The sequence below is a fragment of the Hemicordylus capensis genome, chromosome 3 (genome assembly GCF_027244095.1).
Source record: "Hemicordylus capensis ecotype Gifberg chromosome 3, rHemCap1.1.pri, whole genome shotgun sequence".
NCBI lineage: Eukaryota > Metazoa > Chordata > Lepidosauria > Squamata > Cordylidae > Hemicordylus > Hemicordylus capensis.
The window spans coordinates 13,514,363-13,529,452 of NC_069659.1; the positions used below are offsets into that span (position 1 = coordinate 13,514,363).

General features: G+C 42.6%; 1 protein-coding gene and 1 long non-coding RNA gene across 2 annotated transcripts in view; one reads left to right on the forward strand and one right to left on the reverse strand.

Moving 5' to 3' along the window:
• PCF11 (PCF11 cleavage and polyadenylation factor subunit) overlaps positions 1–15,090 on the forward strand; it is a 22,817-nt gene continuing 7,727 nt past the window's right edge. Inside the window, exons 1-9 of the mRNA XM_053312727.1 lie at positions 1–538; positions 5,583–5,708; positions 7,383–7,571; positions 7,872–8,081; positions 9,338–10,398; positions 10,563–10,752; positions 10,838–11,285; positions 11,521–13,262; positions 14,039–14,147. Of these exons, the coding sequence (XP_053168702.1) occupies positions 317–538; positions 5,583–5,708; positions 7,383–7,571; positions 7,872–8,081; positions 9,338–10,398; positions 10,563–10,752; positions 10,838–11,285; positions 11,521–13,262; positions 14,039–14,147 (4,297 nt within the window). The 5' untranslated portion in view covers positions 1–316. The remainder of the gene's footprint in view (positions 539–5,582; positions 5,709–7,382; positions 7,572–7,871; positions 8,082–9,337; positions 10,399–10,562; positions 10,753–10,837; positions 11,286–11,520; positions 13,263–14,038; positions 14,148–15,090) is intronic.
• Positions 7,565–15,090, reverse strand: part of LOC128352287 (uncharacterized) — a 21,992-nt gene continuing 14,466 nt past the window's right edge. Inside the window, exon 3 of the long non-coding RNA XR_008320302.1 lies at positions 7,565–7,953. This is a non-coding gene — a long non-coding RNA (uncharacterized LOC128352287). The remainder of the gene's footprint in view (positions 7,954–15,090) is intronic.

Below are 15,090 nucleotides of genomic sequence, written 5' to 3' on the forward strand. Positions count from 1 at the left end.
GAGCCGGAGGAAGAAGGCGTTCGCGAGCCGTGGGAGCCGCCGCCATTTTGTGCGCGCTGTTGGTGAAGGGAGAAGCCCACGGCTGGGCGAGGGAGCGGCGGCGGCGGCCCGTGGAGCTCCGATCTGAGGAGAAAACGACGTCGGTGATGCGGAGGATGAGCTAGAGGAGGCCGGCGGGAGAGCGGCAGCGGCCAGTGCGGCAGGAGGAGGAGGAGGAGGAAGGGGTCGTCTGTCTGTCTCTGTCTGTCCGTCTTCCCTTCCCTCCTCGCCGGCGGCCGGTCGTTTCCCGCGGCCTTTTCCAGCCCTGCGGAGGAGAATGTCGGGCGGCAGCGGCAGCACCAGCCCCGCCTCGGGGGCCGAGGGAGCCGGCGGCGGCGGCGGGGGCAGCAGCGAGGACGCCTGCCGCGACTACCAGTCGTCGCTGGAGGACCTGACGTTCAACAGCAAGCCGCACATCAACATGCTGACCATCCTGGCCGAGGAGAACGTGCCCTTCGCCAAGGACATCGTCTCGCTGATCGAGGCGCAAGTCGCCAAGGTTTTTATACACTCTCCGCCGAATATACGCTCTCTCTGACCCCCCACCCCGGACCCCTTCCCTAATTCTAGGGCCAGACCCCGCTCGAGGCAGGGAGAGAGGGGGAGGCAGGCAGGGGGTCTCGCTCGTGTGTGCGTGTGAATGAGGCAGCCGGAGGAGGAGGAGGGAGGCAGGCAGGCAGAGGAGGGGGAAAGTAGTGCGGGCGCGGGGCGGTGCGTGGGGGGGAGTAGTAGTGGGGAACTGGGGCCGGCCAAGGCCTATTATGGACGCACGAAGAGGAGGCTGGGCAGTGAACGGGAGGACACGTGTCCAGGTGACACATGGAGGCAGTCGTGGTGGGGAGAAGGAAATCTAGGGGGAAGGGACGGAAGGCGCTAGTCTAAATAAACTTTAATATTTACATTTGTGTCCAAAGAGCCCAGAGCAGCGGTGTACCTGGTTGTGTTTAGCCTCACAACAACCCTGGGAGGTAGGTTAGCCTGAGAGAAGTGGCTGGCCCGGAGTCACCCGATCCTAGTCCAGCCCTCTTGACTACTAGGCCAGGTTTTTGTCTTGCCATTGATGGCTGTCTTTCTGCCATTTGCAGTGTTGTATTTTATATTTTTTAAACTACACACAGACATGCAGACACCTTAAGGCTTAAGTCTTATCCCTTATCTCTCCATCCCCTCCAAAAACCCCTGAGGGTTGCTCTTGGATTGCAGGTGTGTAATCTAAGGAGGTGGCAGATGAGGGGGGAATGGGTGATTCCCTTTCCCCCCTCGCCTGCCATCTCCTTAGATTACACACAACAGTCATCATACACATTTGGTGGTTCTGCCCTAAATAGTCCTTTATAGTGAGGCTAAAGTGGGGGAGGGAGTGGTTAAGTGCTACATCAAGAGTACATACACAAACACAAATTGAAGTCAAACAGCAAAAACAAAACAAACAAAAAACAAAGCCACTTCTTTGTGTTAACCAGGGTTTTAGGGATATGACTAAGGGATAGATTATAGTGGAGAAGGATACAGATCTAGTTAGTGCTAGGTGAAGGGAGGAGGGAGGAAAAAGATCCAGATATTGTGAGGGGGGGAACGGTGGGTGTCAAAGGGTTCTGTAATTGGGCCTCAAAGGAAATCATGCCTGGAAATAATGCAAAGGTAGGCTATAGGAATCAGGAGCAGAGAAGGCAATGGATAACCCAGTTATTATACCCAGGGTCCCTGCTTTTGATACATAGATAAGGCATGAGTTTTGGTAAGAATGGCCTAGGAGAGTTAGGTGAAGAGAAAGGTGAAGCTAAATTAAAAGAGAAGGCAATTGATCTGTTAGGATAAACAGGAGTACTGATGATCTCATGTGTAGATCAGAGCAGACAGTTAAGATAAATCGGTGTTTAAAGGATGGTAATGAAGGTTGGGCAAAAAGTGAGGATCCTGGACAACAATCAGGAAGGAACAGTAAATATGAGGGGAGGGCCTTATTTCTCCCTCCCCCAATATTTAGTCAGTTCAGGAAGATATTGTGACACACTTCTCAGATCTGCATAAATGAAACACACAACATGGCGTACTGGCAGTGACTGTGCAGCAGGAACTATGCTTTGCCCTGCAGCCTGGTCTTGCCAAGTAACATGCTTGTGTCTCAGTTTAATTATGTGTCATAATCTGTATTCATTTTAAATTGGCAGAAGTTGAATCTTTTTCAAAATCTAAAGTGTTAGATTAAAGGTGGGGTGGGGGGGAGATAAGGCTTTTCAAACAAGGACTGCTATGTGTCATGTAATCCAATTTGCTAATCTAGTTTTCCTGAGACCAAGAAAGGCTTTTCTTTTGGAAGGGCGGAACTTGCCCCCTTAATTCCTTACTCTGTTTTGCAGGATAGATCTTTATGCGATGGGGGTGGCGGGGAAGGTCATTATGCTCCTGGAATGTTTTGAGTAATGTAAAAGAGGTATGACAGATTAGAAGGATGTGTGTGTGTGTGTGACTGACTTGTTAGAGCAGCCCATTCATTAAGGGAGGGAAAGAAGTTATCCACCCTGTCTGTAGGAATCACAGCAGCCTGTACAATCACAACATGGCGCCCGAGAGGCATACGATACAAAAAGGAATAGGTTCAGAATCCACTCTAGGCATTTGCTGACATGTCAGCTTGGCTGCATGTGGCTTAGGTTATATTACAGCATTTTGCCCACAGGCTTTTGATCTATTGGTCACTTAAACAGCATAAAGGTAACACATCCATGGCAGTTAAACATCTTGTCTCCCTTGCTCTCCTGTCCCCACTTCTGCTTCCTACAAGTTGGGCTTTTGACTTTGCTAATTTAATTGGGTTTTTAAATGATGGTAGCAAAACTTGAAAGTATTGGGATGGGGAAAAGGCTGCGTATAGTGCAGGTTGGTTAACGTCCAACATAATTCTCCAGACATTTTCCCTTCATATTTTTAAGATGTCAGTCTATGCTAATAACTGGAAGTACATAACTTATCATAATTCCAGTACTGTTGAATCACCTGGGAGTGAGGAGAGGGAGGGTGGTTACATTTCCCCTTAAGTGTATTTAAACACCTGTACCTCTAATTTGCCTAGTTAATCACTAGTGACCAGGATAAAACATGAGATTTGAGTTCTCTGAAAAGCCACTCTTGAAAGAAAGTGTTGTCTGGAGACAGTTTCTATTTAGTGTAAAACAGTGGTTTGATTACATTTAATAAATGATTTTGAAATGTGTGACTGGTATTCTAAAAACTGTAAATAAAATGTATGAAATATGTATTTGTCTTTTTATTTACCGGGTAGTGCAGAATTTGTTTCTAAGTGTTAAATTATTCTGTGGTCTGGGTTTGCACCAAAGGAGGTATGAGGAAGGCTCAGATATTTTGGGGAAGTCAAACAGAAAAACACAGAACCACACATTTTCAACATTCATTCATTTGCCATTTGAAGAAGTGCAGCAAGCATTCTGTAAAGAGCCCTGAACATGTTTTCTTGCAGATGAGCTTGAGGTTAATTAACTTCAGTTTCTGGGTGTTCCATGTTGCCTTCCTGCCTTCCAAAACTGCTGGGTAGTCTAACTTGGGTTTACCTTGACTTGGGGGTGGACCTCAATACATCTCAATATGCTTCCTCTTAGATACTAAAGGGAGTAGTTTGGTAACATAAATAGTTGAAATGGAGACTGAAATAGTCCATTCTTAAGTTCTGATTCTTAAATATGGCACTCAAAATATTTTAAAGCTCAGATCTGACCCTTGGGATAGGCTTGCTCCCTTATTGTTTCACAGTACTTCACATGCAGTTTCCACAGCTCTGGGGGTTTTAGGGACATTTTATAACCCTTGGAATAGCAGTGTTGCTGCTTCTTTAAAATTAAAAAGGAAAAATATTATCTTCTACTAGGAATAAGATCTTATGAGTCCAGCTGTGTTTCCTTGACAGCTGTCCTTGAAAATCTGAGAACTACCATATCGGGTTTAAAAGTCTGGCACTCAGAAGTGGCCAAGTACCTTAATACTTCCCAGGCCTATTATAACAAGCAAAATTGGATCCTGGCGGTTTGCACACTGTCAACTGGTGCCTAGTCCAATTATTTTCATCTCCAATCCATTAGTGAGTTAATAAAGTACTTGGTTTCCTCTACATGCCCTTTATGCCTAAGCTGTGGCGTGCATTGTTTCATATGAAGGCAATACTTCCCCCTGCTCTTAATTTTTCATTATATGCTATTTGGTAAAATCCCCACCTGGTTGAAGATCTGCTGGTATAGATGCCTCTTGAAGCAAATTTCAGATGGTGGTGGTCTAATGAAAGGAATATTTGTGTGTGGGGGGAAAATCCCATAACCAAGGATGGTTCAGGTTTACCCACATTTTTAAATTTAAAAAGTTGTGTATTACCAGACTACCTTCTGTAAATTTCTTCACAATTTACTTCAGCTGTTTTAGTGGGGAAGACGCTAGTTATAAGGAAAATCAAGAGCAATGACCCACTTGTCTGGACAACAAGAATTTGAAAATGGCTTGCAGACCCTGTTAGCTGCCAGATGTAAATCTGCATGTAAACCCTAGATTTATAGTTATTGGGTGGTAAATGAGAATTAAGTTGCTCCTGTGTCAAAGGATGACAGTCAGTATGCAACTTCTGTTAGAACCATTGAGTTCCTCCTGACAAGTCTCTGTACATGCTGATGCTTTTTGGAAACTTGCCGTCCCTTGCTGATATGGATGAGACATTAACATTCATTTTGAAAGGAACCCAGAAGGCTTTCACTTCCTTTGGAAGTTGTCTCTACAACACACAGTTTGCGCTGCACGAGCCTGGGGCCCATCTTGTGTATGGAAAAAAATCCTGCCTTGGGCATTGAGGAGTGTCCAGCCTTTGAAGACTGCCTTCCATGCCAGTCTTTGGTTCCAGTTATAAACCTGTCTATTCAACATCCCTCCACTGTGGATTAATATTTTTGTTTTGTTCCAGTTGTATGGCTTGCATACAGTTCTGAAAAAGTTGGTGTGGAATTGCTTCATCTGGCCAGAGATGGTGTCACTTGCATAGCATTTGTTTGGATTGCAGCAAAGTAACTTTATTCCAAATGTGGCTCATGCAAAGACCCTGGTATTCTCCATCTCCCATCTACTGAATTCTCCCTGTTGAAAGAAAGCACAGCTATTTTGGGGGGGCTAACAAGCCGGTTCATGTCTCATTTTTCTAGAGATTCCATAAACTAGTGTGTGTGTTCTCCAAGTATGCTCTAAATATAATATCTCATGAAGCAAGTGTTGGATACACCTGACAGTATTTGTGTCATGGGCCAGTTCTTTATGCCATGGCAGAAGCCTAAGTTCCTTTCACTTAAAGGAATACACATTCTTCTCAGATGTAGCTAAACTGGTATTTTTGTCCCTTTTGAGTTAGTTTCTTAAAATAAATTGTGTACAACACTCTTTATTTCATAATTGCTACAAGATAGGGGTTGGTTATCTTGGGAATGGCATTCCGTAATTTAAAAAAAGAAATCAAAGTGTTATAACTAAATGTCTCAGTTTTTTTCTTGTCACTCCAGGCTCCTTCAAATGAGAAACTTCCTGTTATGTACCTTATGGACTCCATTGTCAAGAATGTTGGAAGAGAATATCTTACTGCGTTTACTAAAAACCTAGTTGCAACATTTGTTAATGTGTTTGAAAAGGTATATACGGATTGCTTTCATAAACATTTTTAAAATTTGCTATTGTATAAATAAATATTTGGCACTCAGTCTTGGGTTTTCTTGGGTATTAAGGAATGCAGTAGAACCTTTTATATCTGGACTTCATTTATTCAACTGGTACTCCAAAAATAAAGATGCAAAATGTGTACTTGCTGCATAGCATGAAAGATACGGGGCATATCCAGAGTGAGAGAAGACCTACATTAGAAATCTGGATGAATGAAAAACTTTTTCTTTCCCCCCCATTTTTTTCAATGTGCTTCTTTGTGCTACATTAGATGCGAGTGCTTCTTTTGGCTGTGTTTTTGAGTTTCTTTCGTGAATAAGTGTGTTGTTTTCCAGAGGAATTAATGACTCTGAAATGTGTACTTGCATTTCCTCCCTGTTCATTTTGATGGTACAGTAATTTGGTTAATGTCATGTATGAGTTTTCATATTCAATATAACACGCAAACACTGGATACTTAAATGGGCCATGCCACAATCTGAAAGAGCTTTCATTTTTATCAGTTGGGGCTTTTTTCTGATTATTCTTAACTTTTCAGTTCAGCATTCTTTGACTATTCTTATTTTGCTTTAAATTACCCATAAGTGTCATTTCCTAGCACCAGGGGACTGGCCATATTTTAAAGATGAAATTTGTATTTAAGTCCCCATCATAAGGTATTTTGCTGTGACTGGCATACTTTCACTGAAACTCAGGTTACTACTTTCAGAGTTACTGAGGTACCACCAGTGCTATGGAAAGGCTGGAAGAATACTTGAGACACAAAAACAAATCATTGAATGCCCCTTTCTGTGTTGTTAAATCTGATTTTGTTTAAATGATCTGTAACATGTGAGGTACATTGATGAAGCAAAGTCTTGTAATGTGAGCACAATCCATTGAACCTACCTGAAACAATATATGTTTTGCCTGGGTGTATGAAACGTCAGGTGGTGAAGGCAAATGTGCAGAAATCTGTCCACAACTATCTTAAGGCAGCATTAAGCTACTTGCAACTCAATCCTATAGCTGCTTGTTCTGAAGCAACTTGCTGTTTTCAGTGGGACTTGCTCCTCAGTAAATGTGTACGGGATTGCTGCATTAATTGCAGTTCAGCTGTTCTAAGGAACACAAACCATTTTAAGAAGTTTATGGATTGTCTGGGATTATACCTCATTGCAATGAATGCTAGATGTAATATTAAGACATCTTGGGATATGAAATTAATAAGTTTTGTTTTGTGTGAGCTGCCTTGATGGTCCCACTTGGGACCATAAGGCAGGCTATACATCTTTAAAGTAAAGTGGGATGTAGTTATATATCTAATAATCCAGATATGCAAGGTCCAAATAAGAGGTTTTACTGTATTCAAATGCTACTGTTTGCAAATACATACAGGCCATACTCCTTCACTCAGCTGTGTGTGCACTTAAGATCTGCTGATTTCAATGGAACTTAAGTGCACATCTGTGAGCGGAGCCATAGGGCAGCATCTGCACTAAGTTTAGTCATGACTAACTTTGTCTAATTGATTTCAGTGGTGCACATCATGACTAACTAGTTTGGATGCTGCTCAGTACAGAGTCTGAACATTAGTTCTTCAAAAAAAGTATAACAAATGTTTTATATTAACTTAACAAGCCATAGAATTCTTCTGTTGTTCTTAGGTGGATGAAAATACTAGGAAAAGTTTATTTAAATTGCGTTCCACGTGGGATGAAATTTTCCCTTTGAAGAAACTCTATGCTCTCGACATCCGGGTGAATTCAATAGACCCAGCTTGGCCAATTAAGCCGCTACCCCCTAATGTGAATACTTCTAGCATCCATGTGAATCCTAAATTTTTAAATAAATCGGTAAGTAGCTACAACTACTGTGTGCTGCTTTAAACTGTGATTGTCTCATTTTGCGCAAGACCTTGGACTTGGCACACTGAGTGAGGTAAAGGCCAACAGTTGTAGCAGACATTAAGTATTTAGTTGTCCTAACATACTTGTACAGTGTATTAAATATTTCAAATCTGCTCCTACTCTCAGTGATATGCAAAGTATTAAAAGATTTTAAATAAAATTAGCAAAAGCATAGTAGCTTTGCATTGACAGGTGGTTGATTCTCCCCATACATAAGAATCCTCTTCTTTACCATTTTCTTGGTAGCCTGAGGAGCCTCCTGCACCGAGCTCTACAGTCTGTACACCTGCTGTCTCGTGTTCTGCTGTGTCCTCTTCTCCAATTATTCCTGAAATACAAAAGAATTTGACTCAAGAGCAGCTAATAAGACAACAGCTCCTGGCAAAGCAAAAACAGTTGTTAGAACTTCAACAGAAAAAATTAGAACTGGAGCTAGAGCAGACCAAAGCACAACTGGTGAGTAGGATAGATGTGGATGATCTAAAATGTCAGGTTGGATTTTTCTCCCCTTTCCTGACAAAGCAAGCAAAATATTTCTTAGCCCTGCTATATGCCACTAGACAATTCATTTCAGACTCTTCAGTGGATTTTAGTTAGTGGACTCTATGTAGACTCGCTTTTTCTGCAATTGGAGTAATTGGTGTGGAACCATCTGCAATACAAATTACAACATGCCTTCAGATTCTCAGCATATTAATGAAGGGGCATGGGCTTTGCTAAAATGTCTTGAATCTGCCCTCAAATCCTATTCATTTTATGTTTGGAGAGCCCTTCTACCTCTGTTACGCTGCATCTGTAGATTACATTTGTCACTATTCTAAGTTCCTGAACTGGCAGCTGTCATTTAGTACAGCTTGATACTTGCATTGGGGCCATTATGTTGGGAGTTTTCCTGCCCTTGCTAGTAAACATCATTGAGGTGAATCACAACTTGTAATACCTGGATGTGGGTGGGGGGAAGATTACAGAAGATGCAAATCCCTTTAGCAGATGTAACTTGTAGGCTGGCTTTCTAGCACTCCGGAGATACTTTTGTGAATACTCTCCATATCCTTCCAAAGCTTAATCATTTGTATAATGTTCTCTCGTGATATGAAGGAAACAACTTGCATTCTGTCACAGCAGATCTTATTTTTGGAATACAGTATTTATTACTCCCCCACCCCGCACTTGTGGAGTACACATTGTTACAAATATAGCATGGAAAACCCATTGTTGTGTATTCAGGAAGCAGCCCCTCACCCACATCTGACATATTTTCTGTGAAACTTCATTTATTGCCTTGGAGTATGTATTATGGCAAAACACTAGATTCAAAAACGAAAAAACAAAGCTCCAAAACATTGAAAATGCTGCATAGGTTTCCTAATTCCAGATACTGAAATGAAAATGTGGTGTGTATTTTTCAACAAATTCACAAATATGGATATTGTAGAAGAATTATAAACAAAAGTAAGAGGTGAGTTCCAGAGTGAACTGATGCCTGTGCCTGTCACTGATAGGTGCCTGTCACTGTAATGTCTCTTCTAACATAAAGATGAATTATTACATAGAATTGTAACTTCAGAAATTGATCCATTTATGGTGTGTCTGGGCAATGTGCAAAATATATTCTTATGTAGTTCAGATGTTTATGCTTGTAGAGTAGTTGATTCTATGATTTTTGGAGTGCTTGTTTTCTAAATTTTCACCCCTCTTCCTTGATATTTTAGGCAGTTTCTCTTAGTGTTCAGCAAACTACATCCAGCCTGGGTCAAGCACCTTTGAAACCACATGTTCCACAGCCGCCTCATGTGCCAGTTAAAGCTCCCCATCAAATTAGTCTGCCACCTGAAAAAACCCATCTGTCTCCTCTCCATGATGCCAAAATACCTAATAGAGATCCTCGTCTTAATAGAACAAGTCAGCATTCTTCTCATGCTAAAGATCAAAGTCATAGGAAAGATTTTCTAATGAATCCAGTTAATCAGCCTGATTCTAAGACAAGCAAAAGTCTACAGACTGAAAAACAAAACACATCAAAGCAAGAAAAACTAAAACAGGGTGAGAAATTGCAGAAGAAAGAGTTTGATCTAGATTCAAAAACAAAATCGCCATCTCCCTTGCAAAGCAAGCCTTTTCATTCTAAAGATTCCAGAAACCAAGACTCTGAAAACACTAGAGTGTCTGAAATGAGCAAGAGGGATCCAAGATTAAAAAAGCATCTTCTGGATAAGCCAGATGGTAAAGACAGTGATACAAAAGAAAAGAGGAGAAGCATGGAGAGAAAAGAGAAAGAAGAACATAGGTCAGTTGGGAGTAGAAACAAAATAATTAATGGCATTGTACAAAAGCAGGACCCGAGTACAGAGGAATCAGAAAAAACAGGTGGAAAGCCAGGAAGATCAAGTACTAGGAAAAGATCACGTTCGCCTAGATCTCGGTCACCATCTTCCCATTCTCCAAAACGGCGAGAGAGGCGGTCACCCAAACGAAGGCTCAGAAGTCTCTCTCCTGGACCTAAAATTGGGAAACTTCGACAGTCTGGACCCAAACAATCCCATGTAGAGGACTTTGGGCAGGGAACACGAGATGAAAGGAGCTCTAATAAGAGGGGCCTTAAACAGGAAGCAAGAGATTCAAGGAGGTCAAAGAAATTGCATGAAGACCGTCCACAGGAAGGAATGAATCAACACTCTTCAAAAGCAAATTCGGAACCCAAAGAAAATGTGGAAAACTGGCAAGGTTCCAAGTCAAGCAAAAGATGGAAGTCTGGTTGGGAGGAAAATAAAAAGTAAGTTGGTCTTTATGATCTGTAATCATTTGGCTATAGTAGGTGCAGGTCTGGTGTTGCTGCTACAGAAACAAGTGTATTGATGTGCCAAAGTGTAATGGTTATGTTTAAGTCTCAGTATGTGCAGGGAAACTAAGTTAACATGTTGCTGGTATTAATTATAGCCCCCAGCTTACTGAAGAGCATCAAGGACCTTGTAAATCACCTCATCAGAGGCACAGAGATGCCTGGGCAACTAGTAAAGGAGTTCCATCACCACGCACACCAAAGCAGCAACATCGATTAAGTGTGGATGCTAATTTGCAGATTCCCAAAGAATTGACTGTGGCAAACAAGAGAGAGTTACTTAAGAAGGTAAAAATATTGATTTATTCTTGATTCGTGGTTTTATTTTTGAGAGGCTTTTCCAATTAACTCTTGCCATTTTCTCTCATCACAGGCCAATGAACGCCTGTCATCTGGTGAAATAACGCAAGATGAGTTCCTTGTTCTGTGTCATCAGATTCATCAGCTCTTCCAGTATCAGGAAGGAAAGCACAGGTGCAATGTGTGGGATAGCCCTTTGGGCGAAAAGGGCAATTTGAAAAAGAAGCCCCTGTTGACTGATGCAGATTTAATATATCATGAACATAAAGCTAAGTTAAAGAGAACACAAGTTCAGCATTCATTTCCAAGGCTCAACATGTTGGATGCTGATGAAATGTTAGACTTCCGTTTGAGTGATGCTTTTCTTTCTGGTATGGAATGTGAACAAACAAAAAGCAAATGTGTAGGACAGTTTGGTGAAAGATCAAGGCGACATTCCCCTGTTGGTGGCAACAGACCGTATTCTGAAACTTCGCCTCATGAGGGCCGGAGAAGACATGATGAGCCAAACACTTCGAAAGGTATAAGAAGTTTGTGCTTTGGAGATGGATGGAGGAGAGAACTATTAATAGTATTGGAGAGATTCGGCAGGCTTTAAATTTTTCCTTGGGCAATAAAGCAGGAATAGTTAGAAACGGAAGACATTGAAGTTTCCAAATGTGTTTCACAGTGTTGGAGATTTGTTTTATATAGTGGGATTGCTGAGGAGAAGAAGGCTGCTTCTTCAGCCTGTAACAGTGCTTTGTTTTTTTAAAGGTGTTCGAGACGAGCAGAGGTCTCCATTCAATGAACCCTTCAAGAGACCAAGATATGAAGATACAGAGAAACAGTTCACAGAGAGTCCAGGATCCCGATTTGGTGCTGCTGATGGAAAGCAAAGATTTAGTTCATTGATGGAAGAGAGGTCTCATTTTGAGGGCTCTCCTAGACATCCTGGCACAAGGGCAGGTGGAGATGGATCAGCAACTCATTTTGAAGGACCTGCTAATACAAATTCTAGAATTGATGGACCACAGGCACAGACTAATTTAAGGTTTGAGGGGCCCCTAGGTCAGCCAGCACCTCAGTTTGATGGGCTCCCAGCAGAGTCTGGAGGAAATGGTTCTTTGATGTTTGATGGGCCATCAGGGCAAATGGGTGGTGGTCCCCTGCGGTTTGAAGGTCCCACAGGGCAAGTAGGTACAGGAACAGGTATAAGGTTTGAGGGGCCTATGGGGCAGCAAGGGGGAGTGTTGAGGTTTGAGAGGCCTACAGGCCAGTCAGTGGGTGGCATAAGATTTGAAGGGAACCATGGCCAGCCATCAGCTGGCATTAGGTTTGAGGGACCTCATGGCCAACCATCCACTGGGATGAGGTTTGATACACCACATGGTCAGCCATCTGCTGTGATGAGGTTTGAAGGGCCACATGGCCAACCCTCGGGTGGAGTGAGGTTTGAAGGGCCACATGGCCAACCCTCAGGTGGAGTGAGATTTGAAGGGCCGCATGGCCAACCCTCAGGTGGAGTGAGGTTTGAAGGACCTCATGACCGTGTAGGACCCCATGGCCCCCCAGGTGGTGGAATGAGGTTTGAGGGACCCCATAGTCAACCAATGGGGCCTCATGGTCAACAAGGAACTGGTTTACGGTTTGAAGGGCCACATATGCAGCCCATGGGACCCCATGTTCAACCAGGAGCTAATCTGCGATTTGAAGCACCACACGGTCAGCCCATGGGTCCACATGGGCAGCAGGCAAGTGGTCTAAGATTTGAAGGGCCACATGGGCAGCCTATGGGGTCACATGGTCAACCTGGAGTTGGACCTAGGTTTGAAGGGCCGCATGGGCAACCTGTTGGGCCGCATGGGCAGCCAGGTATTGGTCCCAGGTTTGAGGGACCATCGGTCCAGTCTGGACTTAGATTTGAAGGACCTATCAACCAAACAGGCCCAAGGTTTGACAGCTGTCAGTCAAGATTTGATGGTCAACCTGGTCAGCCATCACTCTTGCAAAGACTGGATGGATTACATGGACAGCCTGGTCCAAGGTTTGAAATGGGGCCTGCTCAACAGACACCACCTCGATTTGATGGCCCACCTGGTCAGCAGGTTCAGCCACGTTTTGATACGCCTATGCCTCAGCGGTTTGAAGATCCTCAACATCAGCAAGCAGCACGATTTGATATGTCTCTTGGTCATCAAGGTCCTAGAATTGAAAATGTAGCTAATCGCTCTGCCTCAAGACTTGAAACACCACCTTACGGACAAGCTGGTCCTTACAATGAACCTTCCAACCAGCCCTATAATGGGCCATCACAAGGAATGCAGTTCCAGAGAGCTGAGCAAATGTTTGATAACCCTCAAGGACCAAACTTCAATGGGCTACCTGGAACTGGAGCCCAAACTTTTCCTAATGCACTTAATAGGGCTTCTGGACATTTTTTTGACGACAAGAACCTTCAGGGTCCTCAGTATGGCAACTTTAACAGTATGTCAGGAAATGTTCAGCAACCTCAGCAGGTAAGAGTTATAAAATTCCATCTTGATGGGATAATAATTGGATAATTGTTTTGTTGCATTTGAAGTATCAACAAGATGCTTTTATATTTAAAAATACTAAAATCTTGTAAAAAACTTTTGGCAGTAGATTTAAGTGAGCCAGTTCAACAGCAGCGCAATGGTGACCTAAATTGTTCCCAGGTTTTGTCTATTTGTGATCTAGACTTGTTGAACTGAATCCACAGATACAAAATGTCCTGACAATTATGGATAAACAGTCATTTAAAAATTCTTCCTTTGAAGTCTGAAGCACTACAGTTGTTAGCAAAAGTGGATTTTTAGCTGTTCTTGACACCCTTGTAACAGTGCCTATGCATTGTTTAGTTTCAGTGCACAGCCATGATAGAATCAATGAAATTGGTGTAGCCCTTCCATTATAACCTGAGTGAAGTTTGAGTGTATTTGTTTTACTGTCATTCAGCATGTTAGAAGAATTCTGCAAGTCAAATTATAAATTCTGGGCACTTTTTGGAAGTAAATTTTTAATTTATTTTGGTGTTTAGTAATTGCAGATGGTACATTTTGCTCCAGAAAGAAAGTTGTTTTTAATCGTGTCTTAATTTTGAAGCTTAAAAGTTTTAATATATGCTATGCAATTTTATTGATATAATACAAAAGACAAAAAAATCCTACTGTGTTCATAGGTGAATTCAAAATAAACGCCTTTCATTGATATGAAAATTCCAAATCGGATAACTATAAACATTCAGATTAAAGCAATATTTGTCCTTTGACAGGTTCCTGTTCTGTCAATGGCATCTACTCAGCCTGTACCTTACAATCCAGGGCAACCACTCTTACCTGTTCATGCACAAAATCCTGGAAGCTTTGTCCAAAGTCAACCTGGTAAGTATCTATCTAAATTTTGTGTTTGGATCTCTCCAGTAACATATTTGTTTATTGAAGGCCTTTGTATTGAAAGTGTCCTGTCCCTCTTCAAGGCTTCTCATTCTAAAGGCATATTCAGCAACATGAGTCAATAACAGCCCAGTTGAACTTGTAGCATGCCTCACCAATCTCTCAGCTCCTGCATTTGTTGAGTGAGGCATGAAAGCCAAACTGTTTTAGTAGCATAGGAAGCTACTTTATACCAAGTAGGCCTTTGGTCCATCTAACTCAGTGTTGCCTACACTGACTGGAAGTGTTTTTCCAAGGTTTCAGGCAGGAGTCGTGTGCAGACTGGCCTGGGTGGATGTGCTTGGTTTGCGGCACAAGGACCCACTGCTTTATAGGGGATGATGTGTCAAAAGTCTTTCTGGGAGTGTGGCACTTCAGCATCCCTGAAGTTGCTCTCTGGAATGTGGCCTCTTGATTAGCAGCAAGAGAGATGCCTGTGGAGCTGCTGCATTTGGTGGGAAGGAGTTGTTGAGGAAAGGAGAAGTGTGAAAGCTTGAAGGGAGAGAATGTATTGTGGAGAGAGAAAATGAATGTGTTGAAGAGTAAGAGGGTGGTGGGTAGAGCAGCTGGGGCACAAAGCTAGAGGCAAGGTAGCTTTGGAGGTATGCATTGGGGCAGGATCAGATGGGATCAAGAGAGGCTTATGGAGGTATTCTGAAGTGCTGTGCCCCCTACGCTAAATTGTTGAGCCATGTTTGAGTTCCTCAGACCTCTGACTATGCATTCCTTGTTCAGAAACTGACATTTCCATAGTAACATCAGCAACTGCAATCTGACTGGAGTATAAAAGAGAAGAGAGCTGCTTAGGCAGAAAACTATTTTAAACCAAACCTTCCATACAAGTTAACTTGGAACACAGTTGCTGTAGTTGAAAGTGAGATTTAGATGATCC